The sequence below is a fragment of the Mastigoproctus giganteus genome, chromosome 5, assembly GCF_048544385.1.
Source record: "Mastigoproctus giganteus isolate SK-2022 chromosome 5, ASM4854438v1, whole genome shotgun sequence".
Taxonomy (NCBI): Eukaryota; Metazoa; Arthropoda; class Arachnida; order Uropygi; family Thelyphonidae; genus Mastigoproctus; species Mastigoproctus giganteus.
The window spans coordinates 166,979,046-167,001,594 of NC_143579.1; the positions used below are offsets into that span (position 1 = coordinate 166,979,046).

The 22,549-nt window shown below is 35.9% G+C and overlaps 1 protein-coding gene across 1 annotated transcript in view; it reads left to right on the forward strand.

Moving 5' to 3' along the window:
- Positions 1-22,549, forward strand: part of LOC150085819 (transmembrane and coiled-coil domain-containing protein 6) — a 234,285-nt gene that overhangs the window by 125,229 nt on the left and 86,507 nt on the right. The window contains exon 5 of the mRNA XM_090374704.1: positions 11,768-11,872. Coding sequence (XP_090230830.1) covers positions 11,768-11,872 — 105 coding nt within the window. The remainder of the gene's footprint in view (positions 1-11,767; positions 11,873-22,549) is intronic.

Here is a 22,549-nt window from a genome sequence, read left to right on the forward strand (position 1 = left end):
GCATAAGCTTGCTTTCTTGCATCAAATGCCTCTACTAATGCTAATGATATCCTATCAAATTCATCATACAAGACTTTCCCTTAACAGACCCATGCTCTGTCTGAATTATTGCTGCAGTCTTGTCTAGATGATCCTGCAATACATCTGTGTGTGCGTGCCTGTGTGCTGTCTGAGAAAGAGTTAGAATACCATCATCATTAAGTTTACTCAATCCATTTAAAGCTTTAAACACTCCAGTCAGGTCTCCTTGCAAGTTCCAAGTTTCTGAGCACTGGCATTTAGAGAACTGTAGTCTTTTGTGATAAGAGAACCCTTTGTATTCTTGAGTAATTTAGTTGCTCTTCTCAGCACCCATTCCAAGAGATCCATATCTTAATAAAAGTGAGGCTTCCAGAACTATAGACAGTACTTAAGGTGTATTCCATTTCATTATACAGTGAGATAATCATTTCTTTGGCCCAACTGGAAAAGTTCCTTTATATCATTGACAAAATCCCATGAGCAATTCTGGCACCTTGTCTGTGCTGCTCAGAGAACCTCATTTTGGACTGTACAGTTACATCCAGGTCTCTTTTGTTATCCACCACCTTGAGTGTGGTACCACCAAATTTGTACGTTATTCTGGGATTTTTTTTTATGGGAATCCCAATCACAAGAGATATTAGAACCTATAGTACTTAGTATCATGAATGGGTTGAATGTTGAGAAGATGGAAGAAGATACTTGTTGACATTAGACTTGAATTTCTGTAGATTGTAATTCCAAGTACGAAGGGAGGTTGTTCCAGAAACAGAAGTTGAATAATAAAAGGATGCCGACTGGTTGTGGCATGTGTTCAGGCTGTTTTGGAAGAGAGAGAGAGAGAGAGAGAGAGGGAGGGGGGTATTATAGAAGCCATTTCAGAAGAAAACAGTGTCCATGGAAGTATCTATAAAAATGGCATGCAAGAGAAATAGAAAGTCTGTGTGAGATAGAACAGAGAGACTTCTAGCATTAGCATTAGTAGAGGCATATGATGCAAGAAAGCAAGCTTATATAGCATCAGCCAAAAAAAAAAAAAACCTCCCCATTCCACCCATCTGACTGTATACAGGCCACCAGGCCTGTATACAGTACTCAAGGTGTGGCCTGACCATTTCTTTATACAAGGGGACATCAACATCTTATCCCTGCTAGCAAAATTCCTGTATATCATTGATAAGACACCATGAGCTACTCTTGTAGCCTTTTTGCACTGTCAGAAAATTTTGTATCTGACTGCACAATTCCCCCAGGTCCTTTTCATTTCCACTACCGTGAGTATTGTATGACCCAGTTGATACATTACTCTGGGGTTACTGCTACTCATATGCACGATTTTACATTGGTCAGTGTTAAACTTCAGTTGCCACCCATCAGCCCATCTGCTCAACTTTTCAGATCCTGTTGCAGTAGCGTGCTATCATTACTGTCATTAACAACCTCGCCAACCTTCATATCATCTGCAAACTTAGACATTAATCCTGATATACCTTCATCAGTAACATTGATAAATAACGAAAACAGCAATGGGCCCAACACTGAACCCAGGGAGACTCCACTAGTAACATTAATCCATGAAGAGCAGTGTCCATTAATAACCACTCTCTGTCTTCTCCCACTCAACCATCCTTTTTTCCATTGTAGCAGGTTGCTCTTAATGCCATACTTCTCCAATTTGTACAGTAGTCTTCCATGTTCTATAGTATCAAAATCTTTCCTAAAATCCAAGTATATGATATCAGGCGCCTCCATAGCCAGGTGGGCAGGAGCAGCAGTGCGTAGCACACGCTTCTTGATTAGACCGGGGTTCGAGTCCGCGACCACCAAATACGGTGGATGCAGAAAGGTCAGGGAATGACCACCGCATATCCCCGGAGCAATATGGCCTTAGTTGCTAATGCTTCTAAAAAAAACCAAATAACAAATAACCAAGTATATGATATCAAAATTATTCTTTGCATCCAGTTCCTTTGTGTCCACATCATAGTATCCAATCAAATTTGCCAGACAAGACTTCCCCTTAACAAACCCATGCTGCATCTGAACTATAACTGCAGTCTTGTCTAGATAATCTTGCATCGCTTCCTTAACCAGAGACCCCATTATTTTACCTGGAACAGAAGTTAAACTAACAGGTCTGTAATTACCTGTATCACCCTTTGTTCCCACTTTGTGAATTGCAGACAGTTCCACATCTCAAGTCCATGGGGGAAATCCCCTGAGCCCAAGAAATCTTTCATAATTATGGCTAAGGGTTTGCTTACTTCCGTTGCTGCCTCCTTTAATATGACTGGATAGATCCCATCCACCTAGGTGCCTTCCTTATGTTTAACTTCAACAATTTCTCCTCCACTTTGCTCTCGGTTATTGCAAAATCACTTAGCTCCCTGTTAGAGTTTGATGAACTTTTGGCATTCCCTTCCTTGAATAACTCCTCATGTGTGAATATAGATGCAAGATACCCATTCAATTTATCAGCTACCTGAGCACGATCATCAATAATCAAACCATCTATGTTAAGTGGACTAATCTGATTCATTACTTTCCCTCTAGAGTTTATGTAAGTAAGAAATTCTTTGCTGTTTTTCTTTGCATGCTTTGCCAAAGAATTCTCATAATCTTCCTTCACCTGCCTAACCTCCCTTATGACTTGATTACAGACTAACTTGTATCTGCCATAGGCTTCTGTGTTGCCTGATAATTTATATGCATCCCATCTATTTCTCTTCTCTGCCACTAGCCTCATTAATTCATCTGACATCAATTTAGGCCAAAAACTTGAACAGTATTTCTTAGTTGGTATGAAAACCCTAGTCCCCTCCAAGATTAAGTCCCTGAAGGCTTCCCATTTAGAATTCACCATTGGTAACATCATCAGTTGATCCCACTCTACAGAATTTAAAAACTCTCTGATACCACTGTAGTCACCTTTATGAAAGCAAAAGCCCCTCCCCTTATTCCTGATGGTAGTTACATCTTTAAGTAAATCCCACATTAGTACACTGTGACCACTGCTACCTTTATGTGGTTCCTTTATGTGCATATTCTTAACACATGGAGAATCACTGCTGATAAACAGATCAAGAGTATTACTCTCTTGGTACATGTTGCTGTAGAAAACTGTCATCCAATAAATCCACAAAAGTTGCATGTGCGAGTGACCAATCCAAAAGTTCCAGTCAGTATCTGGAAAGTTAAAATCCCCCATTATAAGACAATCTGATTTACTGGCCCACTATATTTCTCTGCACAATTGCTCATTATACTCATCGGATCCATTAGGCCTAGAACACACACCTACTCTCATTTTCCCTTTTCCGATGCTTATGTCACACCTCACTTACTCAACATTGCATTGTTCACCAATGTTAACTGGATGCACTTCCTTAGATTTTGTGTTTCTTTACTAACAGCATAACTCCTCCCCTCTTCCTGTCCTGTGTATCCTTTCTGTACACATTGTACTCCCCAAATTTCAATTCTGCATCGCTTATCTGTGTGGCACCACATCTCTGATATTCCGACAATATCCACTTTTGATGTCTTGACCAGCACTTCAAATTGATCAAATTTATTTACTATACTCCTAGCATTGGTGTACATGCAAATATGCATACACCTATTCTTACTCTTAGTTACCCTAACACAACCCATGTATTTACTTGTTTCATGATGACTCTCAGCAGCCCTTGAAATCCCCAGTACCTCACTTTCCGGGCTGCTGCTCATTCCAATAGAAGCAGTGCAAGAATCACTTTCACCTCTATGTCTACCGTTAATCTGTTAGTCTGCGAATCTCCCCAAGCTAGAAGTTTTCTGACACACCTAACACTGCTTTGATAGCATCAACAAATATTCTTGTGTGCTTTCTATTTAAGTGTATCCCTTCTGTGTAGAAACAATCTCTCCTGTTAACAAGCACAGACCACGCTGGGAAAAATTTTATCCCATGAGCCTTGCACATCCAGGGCCGAATTGGTTGACAAGGCTCTCATCATATACTTCCTCCTATCATGTCTGTGCAGAATTGCAGACACTTTCAAATTTAACCCTAACTTGCCACTTTTTTTCAATTTAGACTTGTACTTGTTAAGTAAGGCTGCAGATCTACTCTTAATGTCAGTAGTGCCAATGTGTACAACATCACACTTTGTGCCCTTAAAAGATGATAACTGCTCTACAATGTCATCAACTTTTGCCCCCGGCAGACATACCCTGGTAGTATTCCACCTATCCTTTTTGCACAATATATTTCACGTCTCCTTGACAATAGAATCACCGACAAAAACTAGCTCCTGTGGGACCCTCACATTCTGTCCTGAAGGTTGCCACTGTGTTGCCTGATGATCAAGTGCAAGCTCTGGCATTGATGTGGGCAGCTGAGAGCTTGATGGTTTCCCCAATTTAAATCCTTCGAGGGCATCTACCTTACCTTCAAGCTCTCATAAAGGCCCATAATGCTGACTTGGCACCTAACTTCTTCTTCACACTGCTTACATCGATCACACACAAACACCCTTGGCAACCAAATGTCCCATTCCAGAAAGGTCTGCAAACATTTTACAAGTTACACATTTCTTTAGGTTGTGATGCGTTGGAGAATCGCCCCTTATGATTCTCTTCCGAGCCACAGCACTCCTGCTACTTTGTGCACGTTGCTTTGCTACTCTAGTCTGGGGCATGATTTTTGTTTAAATAAGATTTAATTAATTAACAATGAAAATTAATAAAGTTAACAAATTTAATTGATTAATTTACTATACTATACTTGACTATGCAATACTATACTAAGCTAATGCAGTAATACATATTCCGCTATATAGTTTTATTTTATACCTTAGCTATCAAGTTCGAGATATATGTTTTCAAGTTACGCTATACCGTAACGATGACAATGCTAAATTAGTTATATCCTTAGTTAATACAAAAGAGAAGGTTATTAATTAATCTAACTGTCATCTTCTGAATGGAATCTAGAAACCTGAGAGAAGTTTTGGGGCACCACCCCAGATGTGGGAACAGTATCCAATGGTTGGGCAGATTTGTGGTTTGTACAGAGTGAACAGCTGTTTGGAAAAAAAGTAATACCAAGAGCAAAAGAGAAAACCCAGTTTCTTAGATGCAGAGGAAGCAATATTTGTGATGTGCTTATGGCAAGACAAATTAGAAGTCATGGTAATTCCTAATAGAGATATGTGATCTTGTGTAGAAGTTGGAATATCATTGAAGATAAGCGTAGGAACAGAACAATATTTTTTTTGTGAGTTATAAGACAGGAGTGAGTTTTAGAACGATTGAAATCAACTAAGTTGTCTTTGCCCCACTGGAGATTAGCATTTAAAGAATTAGTGGATATTTGAAAAGTTGAAGTTGCTTGTGCAGGGTAAGGTTTCTCAAACTGGAAGGTGGAATGCAATATATTATCATCAGCAAAACTATGGTTAGGGTTTCTGGTCAATGGAAGAAGGTCATTAAATCGTTTAAGGCTGAACTTGACAAACATTTGGAGTGACTGGTGGATGGGTGAAATGGGAAAGTTTTTTTTTTGACTGATGCTGTTTAAGCTTGCTTTTTTTGCATCATATGCCTCAACTAATGCTAATACTAATACAGGAACTCCCCAATGTAAGGGTTGCTTTCTGCAGAATGCTATGTAAGTTGGAATTTCCTCCATGCTTGTGCAGCACTCGCAACTGTTCTCATTGAATTAATTGAATCAAAAAAGAAATGTTCAACGAACATTTCTTTTCAATGAACATTTCTGTATAAATAAATTTCTGTATTTCATTCTGTTTAAATAAATACAATTATTTATTGTATTTATTAAATTTTTTATCTTATGTGGAGGAAAAATTACAAAAGCATGCAATTTAAAAAATTTCAAAATTATAAAATTACAAAAAATCAAGGAGACAGGCATAACATCATCAAGTTTTACCTCTCAAGCATTGTTGCCAGAACCGACGTCTTCAGCTGATAAATACGCCGCTGCAGAGGTTGAGGGCTTTGGAGATTTAGAAGTGGTCGACCGCTCAACCTTACGAAAGAACATATTAATGTATGACTGGACAGTGGCTTTTTTCTTTTCATCGTAGATTTCTTTGTAGCAAGCAAGCATATCATTCACCCCTCTGTTAACTTTTAAGAATCATTCACTGTCAGGATCTATCTGCCGAAACTTCGGCATTGCCAATGCAATTTCATGAAATGCCATTGCCATCTCTCTTATAACTCCATAATATGAGAGATGCCTAGTGGTGTGCAAGTGAATAAGATCATAGAGCACTTTAGGGCTATAAACCTCAGGTTGCGAAATAGTTAACTTATGTGTAATTTAGTGCAAGTGCATCATTTCTACATGCAGCCAACTATTAAGTAACTAGGCATCATTAATCATATTGTGAATACCTTCACAATGAGTTACCATGATATTGCACTACCTCAAATAAGTAACACTTCAACAATGGAGAAGACTACTGTTACTTATTCTCAGTGGTGGTATCTGCCGAGAATAAGTAACAGTAGTCTTCTCTATTGTTGAAGCGTTACTTATTCGAGGTAGTTGTTGTTGTTGTTATTTGGTTTTTAGGAGCATTAGCAACTAAGGCCATATTGCTCTGGGGATATGTGGTAGTCATTCCCTGACCTTTCTGCATCCCCCGTATTTGGTGGTGACGGGCTCGAACCCCGGTCTAATCAAGAAGCGTGTACTACGCACTGCTGCTCCTTCCCACCTGGTTATGGAGGCGCCATTTGAGGTAGTGCAATAGTCATGGTAACTTGTTGTGAAGGTATTCACAATGTGAAATGTACTTAATGATGCCAATTCCTAGTTACTCAGTAGCTGGCTGCATGTAGAAATTATGCACTAACTTACACATCAGCTAACAGACCTGTTAGCTGATGTGTAATTATAGACCTGTAATTACAGACAGGTCTGTAATTACAGACCTGTTAGATATATCAGCTATCAGGTCTGTAATTATTCATGTTGTCTTTTGATCACCCTTCTTGAATTGGAGATACATTCGCACATCTTCAGTCTGTGGGGACTTCCCTGAGTCCAAGTATGCTGTTATAATTATGGCTAAGGATTTACTTATTTCCTTTTCTGCCTCCCTTAACATAATTGGATTGATCCCATCAATCCAGTTATGTTAAGGGAGGCAGCATCAACGATTTCACTTCCACTTTCCTCCCACTTATTACAGAATCATTTAGCTCCCTGTTAGAGTTTGATGAATTTCTGGCCTCCACTTCCCTAAAGAATTCCTCATATATGAATGTAGATGCAAAATATTCATTCAGTTTGTCAACATCATGAACAGTCAAACCATTGATATCAAGTGGACAAATCTGATTCCTCCCCTTCCTTCTGGAGTTTACATAAGTAAAGAAGTCTCTATTTTTCTTTGCATCTTTTGTTGTGATCTGAGGACTTACTTAACCCATGAATGCCGGGCGTACTCGTATGGGAACGCTAATTGAAAATGTTATTATTTTGAAACTGTTAGCATTAGTAGAGGCATTTAATGCAAGAAAGCAAGCTTATGCAGCATCAGCCAAAAAAAAAAAAAAAAAACCCACTTTCACTTCACCCGTCTGTTTGTTCGAAATACCTGTCCAGCTGAGCCTTAAACTTATTTAGGCTATCAACTTCCACGACAAGGGATGGAAGTCTGTTCCACCAACCAACCACCTTCTGGCTAAAGGCAAATTTCCACACGTCTATCCTACATCTGTCTTTCCTCAATTTGAATTTATGCCCTCTCACGTGATTATTCTGAGCAAGAGGATGAATCCCATCAGCATTGAGCATGCTCAAACCATTCAAGGCTTTATACACCTCTATCAGATCACCTCGCTGGTGCCTAGTCTCCAGACACTGTAATTTGCAAAACTTAAGCCTTTCTTCGTAAGAGCACCCCTTTGTTCCATTCACTAGTCTTGTTGCCCTTCTCTGTACTCGTTCCAGCATCTCTACACCCTTCTTGAAATGAGGCCTCCAGTTGCAATACCTGTTGCAATATTTCTATATATTGTTTACCTATAAATATCAGGAAATTATTCATATACCACTGTCAGTGGCAGATGTCTTCAGTACCAATCTTGTAACCGTTGCAAGAGGAAGATTTATTTTTCTAGTGACTCACGGAAGTTATCATCAAATTTTTTTTAATACAGAGTGTTTTTTAATTGTTTCAGTTTTACAATCAAATTTAGAGACACAATATATGCTGTAAGTATGAACAAAATTTCATTTATTACATTTTTTCTATTTATTTTTTTTGTTTATATCCTACTGTCCTCAAAGAGGGACGTTAAGCGTTACCGTCTATAAGTTTTATTTTTGTTTATAGTGAATCATAAACTGGACAGTAATGGAACTGAAGATTTTTTATGGCAAGAAGAAATACACCAGACTTGAGGAAGCTATCAAAGACACTGCAAATCAAGATTCTAATGATAATGAGGTTTTTGAAATTTGCATATTACCTCCAAATTTGGATGAGTTGACAGATTGCAAAGAATTTTATGAAGATGTTTTACTAGACCTTAATTCATTTCCAAGAGAAATTCCTGGTTTTATGGAAATTTCATTTGAAATACCAATGAAGATGATGTTTTACTCCTGGAAGAAGATGTTGCTCTAGAAGATATAAGTGGTAGTGATTCACGGTATATCTTGATTTCGAATAAGCAAAATGGCTGAAGGTACATCCAGAATATGCACCTTTCGGAACAAATGAACATTGTTTTATAAGTTGTTAGATGCTGTGAAAAATGACTTAAACGATTTGCCCCCACCAAAAATATTTGAAAAACCTTTTAGTGGTGAAATTGTAGACTGTATATGTGAACAAATGATAATATATGCTCAACAACAAAACAATCATGAATTTACTGTTGCCAACAAAGAAATGCAAAGTTTTATTGCAATATTGCTTTTGACAGGATATCACAACCTCCTTAAGAAAGAATGTAATGGTCACTGGACGAGGACTTGGGTGTTTCATGCATTTATAATGCCATGTCAAGGACGGCTCACATTTGATGAGTATGGGCTTGGCACACCCAGGGTCCTGAGCTGGATATCATCATTCTTCTCTTTCTTGGCAATTTCTTTCTACTTCTCTCTCTCTCTCTCAGGGTAACTCGGGAATTTCTTTTTGGCTGGTGAAGCATAAGCCTCAGGCTTCCTTGCACCATATGGCTAATGATAATAATAAAGAGATCGATATCTAGAAATAAAGAGATTTGTACATCTGGCCAATAATGATGAAATTGGAAATTTTCAAGATTGAATGTACAAAGTTAGGTCAATAATGAATATGCTCATAAAACAATTTTGCCAGTGCGGTTTTTTTCACAAGAATCTTTCAATAGATGAGTCAATGGTGAAGTATTTTGGGCATAATCCAGCCAAACAGTTTATCAAGGGGGAAACCAGTGAGGTTGGGTTATAAAATTTGGATGGTAAGTAGTTCTTCTGGGTATTGCTATGCTTTTGACGTCTATTGTGGAAAACCAACTAAAGAAACCAAAAATGTGAAGAGTATACCTCTTGGTTTAAGAGTGGTTATTGATTTATTGAAACATGTGCTGGATCCATCAAACGACATAGTTTTCTTCGACAATTATTTTACAACATACTTGTTGATGATATTTTTGAAAAAGAAGAAAATAAGAGCTACAGGAACTGTGAGGGACAATTGAGTTCAATTGTCCTATTATGGCAGCTAAAGAAATGAAAAAAAATGGAAATGGAAAGAGGTTTGATGTAATCAACGGCATATTATGTATAAAATGGAAAGATAATAATGTATGTTCTATCTTACCAATTATGATTTTGTTGAACCATTACAATACATAAAATGTTGGTCAAAACTACAAAAGCTAAGGTCAATGTAGGACAATCTGCATTGTTTGCATCATATAATAGTGGAATGGATAGCGATAAGAAGCAAGAAATGGTGGTGGGTCCTGTTTACATACATTTTAGATATGACCATCACTAATGCATGGAAGTTGCACCAAATGACAGCAGAGATAAAAATGAATCAATTAGATTTTCGTCGAACCATCGTACTAAGTTATTTGAAAGATGATGCATCAATAAGAAGCAAAACGCTGGAAGTTCCATGAAAATTAGTGAAGGCCATCACTTTCCAGAAAAACTTTATAGATAATTAAAATGTTGTGTTTTCCACATAACCCCAGGGACTCACATCTAGGGTTATGTGGCAAACACATAACCCCAAACGTATCATCATTCTTCTCTTTCTTGGTGATACACTTCTACTTTTGAATCTCTCTCTCTCTCTCTCTCTCTCTCTCTCTCTCTCTCTCTCTCTCTCTCACTCTCAGGGTGACTTGGGGAATTTTTTTTTTGGCTGGTGCAGTATGTAGCTAATAATAATAGGAAAGCTGTAAGAACCCCAAACACGAAAGGTATCAAAACCTATGGTACTTAGTACCGTGCATGGGTTGAAGGAGAAGTATGAGGAGAGGGGGATGCCGGAAACTTTGCTCTAGAGATTAAACATGGGTTTCACCACTTCAAGCCTCCAATAAGCAAAGTGGTGGTATTTCACCGGTTGATGAAAGTCATCTACCACCTGTAAGAATTGTAAGAAAACAATGTGCATTGAAAAAGGCTGCTTCGAAAAATACCACTTATCTGCTTAATGTCCCCATTTGAGGACACCTGTTTTTGTAAAAAAAATAAATATATTTTCTTTGAAATTTTAGTATTGTTTGTTTCCGTGACTTGAAATCTCACCATAATATTGAGCGAAATGAGTTTTGATAGGTAGTTTTTTCATAGGCGTTAATATGGGTTAACAAGTAAGCCCTCAGATCTGCAGTTAATGTCATCAGTGCCAATGTGTACAACAGTGTCATATTAAAAGATGACATTGTTGTACACATTGCCCTTAAAATATGATATCTGCTCTACAATATCATCATCAGCTTTTGCCTTTGTCAGTCATCCTCTAGTCCTATTCTTCCTATTCTTTTTGAACAATATATTTCTCTTAATAGAGTCACTGATAATAATTACCTCCTGTGGGATCAGTGCATTCTGCTTTTGGTATTGCCACTCTGTTGTCTAATCCATACATGTAAGTTCTGTCATTGAGATGGGCAGCTGATAGCTTGATACCCCCCCCCCCTTATTTCCTTCGAGGGAATCAGCCCTGTTCTTCAAGCTGCCATAAATGCTCGTCAGAACACTGAATTTGCATGTAATTTGCTCATGCTCTTTTCACCAAACATCCTCAAAAGGTATCCATTCACAGAGTTTAGGAATTCAAAAATTGTAATCCATCCAAAAGGAAGCCTTGTGGATATCTTCTTAAATTAGAGAAAAACTGGTTCTGGTTCTTTACAGATTATGCTTAGATTTTATCATATCAAAGGCATAATGTATGTCATTACTTTTCAAGTCGGCTAGTTTTATCTAACAAATTTCTATAATAAATTTGTCTAGGACACCTGGTTTCATTTAGCAATAGGAATTAGTGTGGCCAATATTGTAGAAGGCAGGATAAAATTAATCTATAACCCGCATCCAGCCTACATTTCATAGGTTGCTAAGCATACTCTAATCTCTCCATTTTTTGATAGTCAAATACTGTACTTACAGTATATTACAAGGAAAAGAAAAACAATTTTTTTTAGTACTGTTAATAATGATGATAACAATTTTTCGCTAGTTATAACAACAGAACTTTATTTATAGGATTTGTCATCATGGGCTCTGGGGAACATGATAGCAGATTGTTCTCGGTGTCGAAGTCATCTGAAAGCTCAAGGACTGCTTCCTGCACTTTTGCCACTCCTAAATGTAAGTGTTAAATTTTTTTTGCTACTATTACAATTAATAGCAAAAAAAAAAACAAAAAACAAAAACCGTATACTTAGAAAGTATCTTGATATTGAGTATTTGTTTGAGCATTTTGTTGTGTTACTATTTTTGTTTACATTATTTTATTTTAATTTAGCATTGCTTTTAGTGTAGTATTAATTTTAGCATTAATTTAGCATAGTATTAGCAATGTTATCCAAGGAAGCAAAGCTTTTATTAGGACCAGCAAAAAAAATAAATAATAAATAAATAAATCATAATATTTAATTTCTCCCTTTGTTTCAGTAATTTTTCTAAACCAGCATTTTATTTAAACTATCCACCTTCACCACATTAGAAGGAAGTTTTTTTTTATTAGTAGTAGTATTATTGGCAAACGATGCAAGGAAGCAAGCTTATACAGCATCAGCAAAACACACACACACACACACACACAACAGCAACACTATCCCCCCATTGGTACATCCCACCTGATAATGTCTAATTCTTTCTTAAATTTATTCAAACTAACCACTTCCACCGACAACACCAGTTATTAGTTTGTTCTATTGGCTGAAATCAAATTTTTGCACATCTTTTTCATACGTTTTAAATTTTGTCGCTTTTTTACTGGCTGAGAAAGGGTTAGAATATCATGTAGTTTACTCAATCCATTTAAAGCCTTAAACATGCCAGTCAGATCTCCTTTCAAGTGTATAGTTTCCAAGCACCAATTTGCAGAACCGAAGTCTTTTGCCGTAAGAGTACTGTTTATCAGACCCCCCCCTTCCCATATATACTCCATTAGACTTCTGAAACCAAAATAAGAAGATATCCAAGGCTTGTTTCCACACTTAAATTACAGCTCAAATCAGAATTATTCTTCTTTGCATAAACAAAAGTTAAACAGCAACAGGTCCGGATGATTACTAAGTACAGAACTGTAAGAAAAGTTGAAAGTATACAATACAAATGTTCACTGTACTGTGCCCCCCAACTGATCTAATCAGAAGAGAATATTTCTAAATTACTATAACTTAGACTTAGTGTGCCCTTTATCAAGTACACAGACCTAGAAACCTTACATTTCTTGAGCAGCTGTGCCCATGTGACTAGAAAACGGAAGCCAGCTGAGTTGTGAAACTTAAAATTGCCAGGGAAAATTACCTCACTGTTAGGAAAGTTGGGCTGAAAAAAGTTGAGTTTCAAAGAAAGGAAGTCTAGAAGTTCCAAGTTATTAGTAGTTGGGAGAACAATAGATGCAACAGATGAAGTTGACAAAATGGGATAGAGAGATTTTAAACTAGAGAAGATTGAAAAGAGTAGGTACCAATTTACTAAGTCTCTGACAGGTAATATGAGAGCAGACATGCATAAGTACCACCTTTGAAGTGAAAGGAATTGTACAGCAAATAATTAGGAAAACTGTGAAGAGCAGTGATGGAGGTAACTGATAATTGGTATTCTGTCAGAAAAAAGTAAGTTGGCAAACAAAACTGCAGGTGGAAATGGACATCTTTGAAGTTGGAACCATGTATATTTGTGAAACGAATGAGGAAGTTTTTGGGAGATTTAGATCTTTTTACAGTTAAGTTTGTGCTGTTAGTTTGACTATTCATGATGTATTCAGTAGTAAAAGTAGAGGGGGGAAGAGATACGTTGTATGAAATAATGAAATTTTTGGATGTGGCATACACACAAGAAGAATATACCCAGCTTTTATACATTGGGGGCCTCAGCCCCCCCCCCCCATACACACTACTTGAACTCCTTTTCAGTCACTCTCTGGCATAGTATAGGCAGTGAGATTATACAATAGCTTCCCTGGATGCCTCCTAAAGTGTTACTAATATGTTTGGTCCAGTGGACTGTCTAGGAACCAGACTGTGAACACAGTTTTAGAGCTGTACCCTTAAAATGTTAGGAAAACTGTATCTTGCCATGATATCTATTTTAACTTCGAAAGACATCAATCATACTGCATAATGGAAGAGATGGTGGTTGCTGGAGCTTTGCACTGAAGACTAAACATGGGTTTCACTACTTCAAGCTCCCAGTATGAATGGTGGTGTTGCACACCGGTATTCCAGTAAACAAATTGGAAAAGCGGTGTGCAATATTGAGTCATCTACTACCTAGTGTTGCTTGGTAAACATAGTGGGGAAGCATTCTACTGTGTGTGGTGTGTACACCATCCCACATTCTGCTGTGTGGTGTGTACCTTGACCCCTGCTTACATTGGTTCATACTAGGGCTTGCAAACCGGTTTCATAAAACCGGTTAAATCGGTTTTCATATTGAGTTGTTAAAACCGAAACCGAGCTTCTAAAACCAGATTCGAATATTTTCGAATCCGGTTTTAGAAGCTCGGTTTCGGTTTTAAAGAGAGAGTTTTTTTTTGTTATGCACATTTTCTTTTGTTTGTTCGTTTGTCTGGATCGTTCAATTGCCTAATGTTTTAAACATGTTTTTTATTTTATTTTATTTTATTTTATGGCAAACAAAACTGCAATCTCATGGGCAAGTGGCCCAAATCTAGGAGGGATGCCTTTTAGCTTCCCACCTGTATCATGGCACAATGCAGGTGTACTCATTTACGACTGAGTGAGTCGGAGCGATAGCGTAAAAGAAAATACTCAACATTTCTCCGTTCCATCTATCTTGTTCACCAGCCAAGTTATGGAAAGCGCCTTATTGATAGTTACCCACTAGAAACAGATTCGCTGAATATTGCATCAAATTTCAATCATAGAAAGTTTTTTGCTTCTTTATTCCTATTAAATTTGTGATCAAATGTTCTTCTAAAAACAGCTTCACTAAATTTAGCTTTTATGTAATTTTGAAAATACAATAGATTTAATTGGGGAAAAAAATTGCAAGTAAATAAATAAAAAATTTCTTTCGTGAAAATTTTGAAACTTGCCTCGTTTAGACTCTTCATTCAGTGCTTGCGGGAGTGACGCATAGTATTGTGCCTTTGTTATCTTCAATATTTTTATTTAAAATTGTCGGTGATATAAATTCCTACTAATTAATATTTATTACTCTTAATATGTCTAAGATGAAATCAAATGTATGGAATTATTTTGCTCGAAAAAGCAAAGATGAAACAATGTTCGAAATGTCAGAAGATAATGAAGTTGTCTGGAGGATCTACATCATCTTTGATGTTGCATTTAAAGAAAATGTATCAGATTGACATTAAACAAGATAACAGTGAATCTCCCATAAAAATGGTAAGAATATTAGAAAACTTTATCGTTAAAAAATCTATGGAACAAGAGAGTTTAAAATTAGCTGCTTTAGATGGATTTTCTTTTAATTCAATTGCCAAGAGTGAGTTTATACAATCAATCCTTCACCTTCAGAAAAATAAATAAGATAAATTGCCACCAGCCTCAGTGAATGGAATTAAAAATATGGTTCTGAATTATTATAAAACTAAGAAAGAAGAACTCATTCAGCATTTCAAAAATTCATTGATTTTGGGCGCACGGTATTCATTGACTCTAGACGAATATATGTCTATACAAAATAAAAGGTATATGAATATAAATGTGCATTCAAAAGACACTCATCGGTCGTTGAGTCTTATTGAGATGAATGGTTCACTTGATAGCAGAAGAACTGAGCAAATTGTGAATGGACACTTGAAGGAATTTGGTTTGAACTTGGATGAGGATATTGTTGCCCTCACCACCAATGGAGCAGCAATGATGATTAAGTTTGACAAGCAAATTATGCCTAATCATCAACAATGTATAGCCCATTGTATACATCTGTCAGTTATAGATGTACTTTATGAAAAGCAATCAATTATGGTGCCACAGTCTCTGAGTTTCCCAAAGACAATGAAGAAAATGAAAATAATGAAGAAAGTAGTGATGATGAAGAAGTTGAAGAAAGACAGCAAGGCATGCTTTATCAAACTGACTTTACTGATGAGCTCATTTATTTCTTCAATCCAATGGCCAATATTGCACAAACTATTAACAAAGTCAGAAAAATTTGCAAGCTTTTTCGAAAATTGCCTACCAAAAATGACATATTACAAAATTTGTTAAAGCAAAATTTAATGGGAAAGAATATAAACTTATATTAGACTGCAAGACTAGATGGGATAGCACATTCTGTATGATTGAGAGATTTTGGAAATTGTAAAATTGCATTCCAAATGCTCTATGTGCAGTACTGTCAACTGAAGCTGTGTCTAACGATGACTGGAAAACACTTGAATTGCTATGTTGAGACTTTGCGACCACTTGAAATGATTCTGAAGGCTATAACCTCAGAAGATACAGAATTACTTAAAGCAGAGTCTTCAATAGAATTTCTGCTTGCTAAGCTTGATACAGCAGAAAACCCATTTGCTTTAAAGTTTCACCAACGCCTTTTGCAAGACGTTTGACAAGACGAAATTGCCAAACTGTGGCTTTGCTGAGCTATTTACACAACCCCAAAAAGTTTAGGAAAGAAGATTCAGGTTCAAGAACTTTTGATTTTCCAAGTAAGCAAGTTTTGAAAAAGCATGCTGAAGAGATTTATTAGAGATTATTTGCAAAAGATTCCGAAGGAGTCTTAGCATTGAATGAAGAAACTGAAAATAAACGAACTGTTCTTTTAGAAGAAAACATAGACTTGTCTAGTTCCGATGTTGGAGATACATTCATGTGAGAGTATGATAGTGTAATAAAGAGAATAACTGAAGAGCCTTCAAAATATCCGAGTGAATTGAAAATCAGCAAAGAAATTAAAATTTTGGAGGCAACTAGCAGTAGAAGTGAAAAGCTGGAGAAAGTTTATAGAGCACTGCTGACCATTAAACCAACAAGTGTCCAATCTGAGAGAGTTTTTTCGATCACTGGTCTCTTTAACACAAAAATAAGGTCAAGTCTTCAGGAAAAATGCTTAATATACTGTATTTTTTAAAGGATCATTTTCAGAAAAAAGCTGAGCAATAAATAGTAAAGTAATTTCCCCAAGCTGTTTTTTTTTTCACATTATTTTTATTTATTTATTATTATTATTATAGGGCTTATTATTTTTTTGTTTACTATATGAGAAGATAGTTTTTATTCCAAGGATTTGAATACAATTTGTAATTTTGTATAATCTCAAGCTGGTTACTTTTTTGGAGCATTTTAATTTTTTTATTTTTTTTACTATAAGAGGTGATAGATTTTGTTTAAAAGATTTGATTACGATTTGTACAATCTACCCAAGATAAAATAAATACCTGTGTTATAAGCTTTTAATTATTTTCCCTAAGTCTGAGAAAATTGGTTTTAAAACCGGTTTTAAGAGTAAACTTCGGTTAAACTCGGTTTTGAAATTTCTCGGTTTTATGCAAGCCCTAGTTCATACATGGATGGTCACCTCCAGTGTACTAGGTACAGGATTTCAGGACTTGCACACTGTGGTTATACTCAGGCTTACTAACAGTCCCACATCGTGAAGGCACAAGCAGAGGATTTGGTTGTCACAGAACAACTGGACTTCATTGAAATTTGGTTCACTTGAGTCATAAGTGTCACCTGAATATCAGTTCCTTTAGTGTTTTACACTCCCAGGTATATATCATGTCATATATACCAGCCCTAGCATGTCATATATCTGAGAGAATGTCTGTGGCAAACCTTGATGACCATTTTTTTTGCATGAAGAAGAGACTAATTGAATAATAAACATTAAAAAAGGGAACTTTGATATGCATTAGCACTCCATGCTTGCCAGTTCTAATTTTGATGTTAAAAAAGTTTTATCTATTCCTATGAATGTTACATTAGATATGAATAACATAGGCATTATTAATAAATTAGAATGTTGGCCACTTTTAGTAGTAGAGAGGGTAATGTTTGCTTCTACTAGTTTATGAGTTTTAATGTGCACGAAGCATTGTTTTTACTTTAAACATTGTTTTTATGTTTGATCTGTTTTGAAAATGATTCAGATTTATCCATTTGTTTTATTTTGCAGAAATAATGTTTTTTATTCTTACAAACATTTTTTGCCAAGTCAGTAGATGACGGAAATGTAATGTTCCTGGGCCTATGCACTTAACTGGAAAGCCTACACTAAGTTGCCAAATATAAATATTCTTCATTTGTGTGTGTATATGTGTTGTAGGGGGGGGAGGAGGAAACTGTTGAACCTGTCTTCTATCTTAGCTGTTGCTTAGTGAACTCTCCACACCCTCTTTATTTATTTATTTTTTTTATATAAAAATTCTGAGAGCAGAGCATTGTTCTTACGGTGATCCTACTGTGCATGCCAGATGCACAGTAGGATCACCGTAATATTATGTTGAGTCCCTCTGATTTAATTTCTACAAAGGCAATGACCTTTTTCTTCAAACACTCAAATTTGTCCTACAAAATGCTAAACTTTGACTTCTTGGCAGTTTTTATTTTCTCACTCTTTTGTACCTATCACAAACAGAGGCATGTCCTGTATTATATCTAGCTTCCTTACATACCACACATAGTACATGTGTGGTATGTAAAGTCTTCTAGGCTAAAAAGTATAAAAGAAAAATATGTAAAGATTTAGAATTATAAAGTTTTAAGTTAAAGGATAATCAGATTGGATGATTGTTTACATATTGAGGCTTAAAAGGGAAACTAAATGAGTTCTGCTTTTAAATTGTTTAAGGGGTTTTAGTAAGTGTGTGTAGGTCAGGGAAACCAAACAGAAGTAACTATTTCTTACCCAAACATTTCTCAGCACATTATATTTTTGGGCAGATATTCTTTGGATTGTTGAACCTCTTCTGAAATAAAACAAAATCTTAAACATCTTAAACATACGTATCATATGGGAAGAAGAAGAATGCAACAATCTTTTGTAAGGAACAGTTATAATGCTTTATCAGGTTCTTCAAAATGACTATGCCCTTGAATTTTAAATTGATTCAAAAGAATAATTGATATCAAAGAGATTAAGGTTTATGGTTTAACTGCCCCTGAGTGACCAAAAGGGGTTTCCAAAGACTGTGCAAGTCTGAAATTTTTCTATTTGACTAAATAAGTTTATGTTGAAGAATGTACATGCAAGTTTGTTATACCACTAGTTTTTAAATTTTCTGCTTCTATTTTGGAAGTTGATTGCCATGGCAAACCAAACCATAAGGTCATTCTAACTTAGTCATAGGCATTTTTCTGCAAATGTTATGGAGCATCTAAGACCAGAAGTGAGGATTCTGTTCTTTTTTTTCAGTGAGGAAGTACTTTTTTGCTGCATGTGACTATATGGTGCACAAGTTCCCATTGAAAAATTATGTTATTATAGATGCCAAAGTAGCATGAAATTTCATTTTCAAATTTGAAATTTTTTGTAGACAAGTTTTCAATGTGTTTTGATATTATTAGATGAAGCAGTTGATGTTTTTTGGCATCAGTTCTGTAAGTTTCAGTGTGAGAATGTACCTGACACTATTATGAATAAAGAAAAATCCTAGGTAAGCTGGTCTTTTTAAGCATACCGTACTGGTAGATAGTCCTTTGGCTGATTTTTAATGCAAAATGTGTATATTCTCAGTGAATGAATTTTAAAAAAAACTTGATTTTCTGAAAAATGGCCTCTATTTGCAAAGAACTCTTGCAAATTAGAAGACATTTTGCAAACCAGACATTTTGTGCAAAAGTGTCTGTGTTGGCCAAAAAATTTCCTGTTTTTCTCCTATTTACAGTTATGTGATCTCCAGATTTTTGAAAATCAGACATTGGTAGCTGTTATTTTTGTTAAAGATTGCCAGTTTTTTCATTTTCAGCATGTTTTATTTATACAATCAGTGTCTGGTTTCAGCTTTTGTCACCAAAGACCTGAAAATACACTTGGTCCAGGTTTTAAATGTATGAATTTAAGAGCTTTTCATATGGATCTACCTGTTCTGTGCCTAGCCCCCCCCCCCCCCGATTGTAGGAGAACCCCAAAATAGATATTATAGTTAACAGTTAAATGGGCTAGCAATACTGACTGCCTGAAGGGTAGTTGTTTTGAGGGATCACTTAGCTTGAAAATATGAATTTTATAAATTGCATTTTAATCAATAAATAAACAGTTCAATTAAATTAATCATTCTTGAACTATATGCAATCAGTGATGCTAAAACTACAACACATTACGTTATTACTGTTACCATATAAGAGAAGGAAAAAAAAAACCAAATTAACAAATCAACCAAAATAAATAATTAAATTAAAATTGAAAGGCTACACTCATCTTGGTAAAAGCCCCTCAAACAAAGTTGGCCCAACCCTGCTGCCTATGTTATACAAGAAAGCAATTGCAGACTTCCAAATAAGAAATTAACTAAAATCAGTGAAATTGGAAAGAACTGAAAAAATAACTGAATCACAAAGACATGATTTTTTAAGTGGGTGGCTCTCACATCTGTTCAAATTGTTTTCAAAATTATTTTTTTGCTCCCAGTTCTTTGTTACTGTCATATTATCCAATCATATTGGTCAGACACCATTTAACAAATATTAGAAATATTTGTTAAATGTTTCTAATGCCCCTTAACAAATCCATGCTGTGATTCCTCTATAACTGCATTACTTCTCTATCCAGTGACTTTATTTTTTTTTTTTTCCTGGAACAGAAGTTTAACTTACAAGTCTGTAATTACTCACTTTACTTTTTTATCCTACTTTGTGAACTGGGGAAACATTTGCACATGTCCAATCCAAGGATTCTCTCATAATTATATTCCTCATGTGTGACTGTATATGTTCCAGTTATTTATTCACTTTGTCAGCAATTAGGTTCATTAATAGTTATACCATTCATATCTAGTGGACCAATGCGATGCTTACCTTTCTTTCTAGTGTTAACATTAAGTAAAGAAATGTTTACTACTTTTCTTTGCATTATTTTCCAGAGACTTCTTGCAATTTGTCTTAGCTTGCCTAATTCCCTCATAACTTGATTGTAGTCTACTTTCTCTAGCGGCGCCTCCATAGCCAGGTGAGAAGGAGCAGCAGTGCGTAGCACATGCTTCTTGATTATATCGGGGTTCGAGCCTGTCACCACCAAATATGGAGGATGCGGAAAGGTCAGGGAATGACCAACACATATCCGGGAGCAATATGGTCTTAGTTGCTAATGCTCCTAAAAAAAAAAAAAAAAACCAAAAAAAACCAAACTTTCTCTAGGTTTCTGTATCCACTGATAATTATATAATCCTCTGTATTCTTCTTTTATGCTGTTTGTCTTATCATTTAGATCTAAGCTTTGAATAGTATCTTAGTTGCTATAAAAAGTTATGTTGATTCTACAGTTGCTGAATGCTTCCCATATAGAATTTGCTGTTGGTAACAATTGGTCTCACTGAATAGAATTTAAAAACTGGCTGAGGCCATTGTAGTCACTTTACAAAAGCATAATCCCTTGATTTTACCTTTGACATTAGTTATATCTTTAAGCAGATTGCACATCAACATACTTATTAGATTACTTTCACCTAGCGGTTCTTGTATGTGGAGATCCCTAATGAATAATGAGTCCTTAGCAATAATCAGATGAAGAGTATTACCTTTTCTTGTTGCTTTCTTAACATGCTGGCGAGCATCTAATAAATCCAATAAAAAGTATTAGTACTGTCTCTGTAACCAATCCGAAAGTTCCAGTCAGTATCGGAAAAATTCCCTCCCCATTACAAGACATTTCATTTTATTGGCCTACCCTTTGTCCGTATAGTTGTTTGTTATATTCATCACAATAATTTGGACTATAACATTACTCATACTCTATTTTTGTTTTCTTAATGCTTATGTCACACGACTAACTGAATGTTGCCCTGGCCACATGTCAACTGGATGCACTGTCTTCAATTCTGTGCTGCTTAACCAATTGCATAATATCCCCCTCCCACATGTGTGTTTTCTTTACACATTGTACTCACCATATTCAAATTCCACATCCATTATGTCTGCGTGGCACCATGTCTCCAATATCTCTGCAATGTCTGCCACATAAAAATGAAACCAAACGTAACCATTTCTTTGCCTGTAAATGAAGACTTTCCACATTTATCTGAAGAAGAGCATCTTGATTAACATTGTGAAACACCTTTTTGACTGTTATACTCTTATACATTATTGTCTTACCTATATCATTCAAGAGGATCAGAAAACAAGTGACCATAGCAATGGTCACTTGTTTTCTGAACCTTGAGGGACTCTACACGTAATCCTGGCCTACTCAAAGAATTACCATTTATAACAACCTTCTGTCTCCTGTCCTTCAACCATTCCACAACCCACTTCAGGTTCTTGTCCTTTACCCCAAGACACTTCCCTAATGCTTTGTTAAAAATCCAAGCATATGCAGTAGAATCTTGTAAATACAAAGTGCAAGTATGTAGAACTGAGGACTTCCAAAAATATCAAAACAACTTGATAATTTCTTGGGTACATATATCTATCTTTAAGAGGGGGAAAATTGTTCTTGTTTATACTCCAGCATGATCACTAGGTCAGAAAAGTTTATAATTTAATTATTTTAACAATGAATACACTCTACTTAACTATTAACTATTTAGCAACAGCATGTTTTGAACCATTCGATTTGATTATTACAATCCACTCAAATGCATGAGCACTACGGCACTCTTGCAGTTAATGTGTATTTTAATCTGATTTTCTTTTATTTATAAGAGAAAGCACAAGAAAAGAA